The sequence below is a fragment of the Clupea harengus genome, chromosome 14, assembly GCF_900700415.2.
Source record: "Clupea harengus chromosome 14, Ch_v2.0.2, whole genome shotgun sequence".
NCBI classification, from domain to species: Eukaryota; Metazoa; Chordata; class Actinopteri; order Clupeiformes; family Clupeidae; genus Clupea; species Clupea harengus.
In genome coordinates, this window is record NC_045165.1 from 27562826 (window position 1) to 27566483 (window position 3658).

The 3658-nt window shown below is 41.7% G+C and overlaps 1 protein-coding gene across 1 annotated transcript; it reads left to right on the top strand.

Annotated features, from left to right (window-relative positions):
* The first annotated feature begins 913 nt into the window (after nucleotides 1–913).
* LOC116223612 lies at nucleotides 914–2679 on the top strand. Its single transcript, XM_031580954.2, has 2 exons — nucleotides 914–1394; nucleotides 1635–2679. Exons 1-2 carry the CDS (start codon nucleotides 1025–1027, stop codon nucleotides 2651–2653), a joined length of 1389 nt encoding a protein of 462 aa, XP_031436814.1. The 5' UTR covers nucleotides 914–1024; the 3' UTR covers nucleotides 2654–2679.
* Nucleotides 2680–3658: the final 979 nt, after the last annotated feature.

Here is a 3658-nt window from a genome sequence, read left to right on the forward strand (position 1 = left end):
CATTCCAGCCCAGAAGCTTTCCATCTCAGTTTCGTCCTGAAGGTAGGTGGTTGGCATGGTCTGATAATTCAGAAACTCCTCACCCAGGTGGTCATGCTCCTCTGGCCCATGGTATGGGAGGAGATGGGGAAACCTATTTATGAAAGTAGAGTTACAGGTTGTTAAGTTATAGGTATATTGTCATCGACCAGCAGCAGTTCATACACATGTCTGAGGAAAAGCCATATAAGAATAACTCAGGTGCAGTTTAGGAGTGAACATACCTCATCATTCCTGTCTTTATGTTAAATTCTTTGGAATACATCTTACCTGTTCAAAGTGTTGTTTGGAAAAGTCTTAAGAGTGAGTCCTTTTCTTTGGCCTGTTAATAAAAAGATAAATGCTATGTGAGCAGCCTAAATAAACAATGCTATGATGATTTGAGCATGCAGTATACCACGAGGTTAACAAGGTGCTCTCATGCTGCTTGTAATGACAGCTGAGTTTACATTCACCACACAAAATCAAGTTCACACACACAAACACAAACGAATAATTTCTTTCAAGATTTAAAGTTTAAGAGAGTGAGTACTTAATTGAACCACATGTCATTAACATATCTAGTCTCTGCTCAGATTGGAGATGAAGATTTTCTTCAGCGATAGATTCTCTTCGCGAGTTTCTCTTCGAATGTTACGAGATGAGATTACTAAAATGTATTCTGTATGTCTGCTCAGTTTTACAGTGCTTCCTAAGTAAAGGTTTGAAAAGAAAGCTTCAGACTTTCTCTTGGAGAAACAGTTATCTATTTGCCAAGCCAATGTAGCAGGTTGTCATGTTAACCCATTATTAAACTGAGCATATCGATTGTTACTGCATTTTTAAACTTATCCACAAGTTTCCTGGGGTGGTTGCTGGGCAATCGTTTGTGGGCGAAACTTCCGGTGGAGTACTTCCGGCAGAGGCTAATCACATCGCTACTGTGGCTGGTTAATATTGTAGCGACCTGTCCCCTCTGAGTAGTGCCTGAGATCGCTACAATATTATGGCTTTAAAAAGTTCGGGAACAACGTGTGCCGTTCGCGGGTGTACTTACAACCGGACAAAACTAAACCATTGGTTGAAATCGGAGTGTTTTGACCACAAGCCAAAAAAGAAAATAGAGTGTTCGTGCCCGAAATGGTACAGCTTCCATCAACTGCCGAATGACGACGACGAGGCTAAAAGAAATTGGCTGAAAAACCTAAACTTAAAACATCCTCCGAAATATTGTTACGTCTGTTCTTTTCATTTTGTGGACAAAACGCCAACTGAGGAAAACCCTTACCCAACGCTTTATCTGGGTTATGAGAAGCCACCTGAGAAGAAACGCCGAAGAGTCGTCAGGATGATCGTTGACAGTCAAGTCGCAACAGGTAGGCTTGACGGCTAAATTTGGTATTGACGCAAGATTTTTTAATGAAAAATTACGTTAGCATACAGTATACTCACGGTGTTAAAGGCATCCTTGATTTTCTGCGCTTAAACATGTCTTAAGTTATACTTACACAGGGGACACAGGGATTAAAAACATTGACTAAATCTGTGCTGTACCAATGCAATGCCCTCGTCCAATTATCTCCATCTATGATATGTCTCCATCTTATTACCTGCAGACCAAGCTGATGTGATGGTGTTCGAGCAACCTCAGACCTTCAAGGATGCCCAAACCCAGTGGATGGATCCAGCTGTGGAGGACCATACCTACTCTAAAGGATCCATCATTATATATAACATGCCCATCACACCTGCCCCTGAGATCTCACTGTCCATTGCAGAGGTTACACTGAAAGGTGATAAAGACTGTCTGCTTTACACAGGGATTCCTCTACTAGTGTTCAACACTCTTGTCTCCTGTGTACAAGGTTTTGCGCCCCAGTCATCAACAATGCCAGTTCAAGACCAAGTTTTGTTGACAATCATGAAGCTCAGACAGAACTTTGTTCTGGCTGACTTAGCGAGGCGCTTTAAAATATCAGCCAGTCAGGTCAGTAAAACAATTAAGCATTGGATAGATGTCCTTGCTGAGCACACCAAGGACCTCATTCCATGGCTGCCCCGTGACACAATCATATCAACCATGCCACAGGTTTTTCTGCAACATTTCCCTGATGTAACGTGTATCATTGACTGCACAGAGAGTGTTCTGCAAAAAGCCAAAAACTTAGACTCGCGCTCAGAGTCTTACAGCCATTACTATGCAAGTAACACTGTGAAGTACCTTGTTGCCATTGCCCCATCAGGGATGGTGATGTTTATTTCAGAGGCTTTTGGTGGAAAGTGTAGTGACAGATATATTACACAGAACTCAGGGTTTCTTGATTGTTTACGTCCTGGTGATTTGGTGATGGGGGACCGTGGGTTCACAATTAGAGATCTTGTTGAGGAGAGGAGGGTAAGGCTAGTCATACCTGCGTTTACACGCAAACAAAGCCAATTAACAAATGAACAAGTGACTCAGATGAGACGGATAGCAAATGTACGCATTCATGTGGAACGGGCTATAAGGCGTCTCAAAGTGTACAAGATCCTGTCACAAACCGTGCCAATAAGCTTAGTTCCTAAAATTGATAAAATACTTCAGATTTGTGCAGCTCTCATAAATCTGAGAGGAGAGCTTATCTCCAGCAAGTAATGTCTTACAAAATGTAATCTGTAATGTCTTACATAATCTTGTATATACAACATCTTGTATATTTATGAATATATTTATTTATTCCTGTTTTTGAATTGTAAAATACCTAAATAAAGTTTTATTTATACAAATGTATTTGAACCATTGTTTGCATCTCACAGAGTGAGACTTACATTGCCAACTGATATGTGGGTTAATTACAACAGTTCGAGGTACTTGGGGCAGAGATGTAGTTTCTTTCCTCCAAAATCATCAGCCAACCTGGGAAGCATATGTCGAAAATAAAAAATGTCCAGTTGCTCTACTTGTTTGTCAGTGTAATCTTTGTCGAATGGAATGTCCAATTCTAAATGTTCCTTTGGTGTCCAGACAACCAGTTTGCAGCTCTGTAGACCTAGGCACATCATAGCCACTTGTGTCTAAAAGAATAGAAAATACATGTAATTGGCACCAAATTATGAATATTAGCTCACATTATATTGTTTATCTCTTGTAATAATGCAGCTAGTATATCTTGCCCTTGAAAACAGTCCAGCTTACCTGAAGGTAGTATCCAGCTCTTCCATTTGGACAAATGAGGTACTTTCCATCATCCAAGATTTTGATGTCAGCGTTTGGCCGGGTGAGAAGTTCTTCAAGAGACATCTGACTCTTGAAGGGGCACTTGATCTCGAGTAGTTTTGTCCCATCAAGGATCCCATCTGGACTGGCTGCCAACCAGGGGTGGTCAGGATGCACCACAAGGCCTCTGTTGTGCACAACATGCCCTCTGCTCTCAAGGAGTGTGATGACCCTCACTTCATTTTCAGAGCCATATTTTGTGGCTGCATTCCCGGTGAAGGTGGGGTACAGGTGCTCATTAAGGAATTTTTTGGGGGTCTGTGGAGTGTCGTTTGGGGACTCGTTTCACTGTGCTTGCAGTAAGACGCAGTCTCCTAGCATCATGCCACACCTGTGACCTACTCTGGGTCTTTGTTTCAATTTCCAATGCAGACATTTGATCGG

Excerpts from the sequence above, each read along its gene's own strand:
- LOC116223612 (XM_031580954.2), top strand. The coding sequence starts at position 1,025 with ATGGCTTTAAAAAGTTCGGGAACAACGTGTGCCGTTCGCGGGTGTACT. Across the intron at positions 1,395-1,634 it reads TGACAGTCAAGTCGCAACAG|ACCAAGCTGATGTGATGGTG; the intron begins GTAGGCTTGACG and ends TATTACCTGCAG.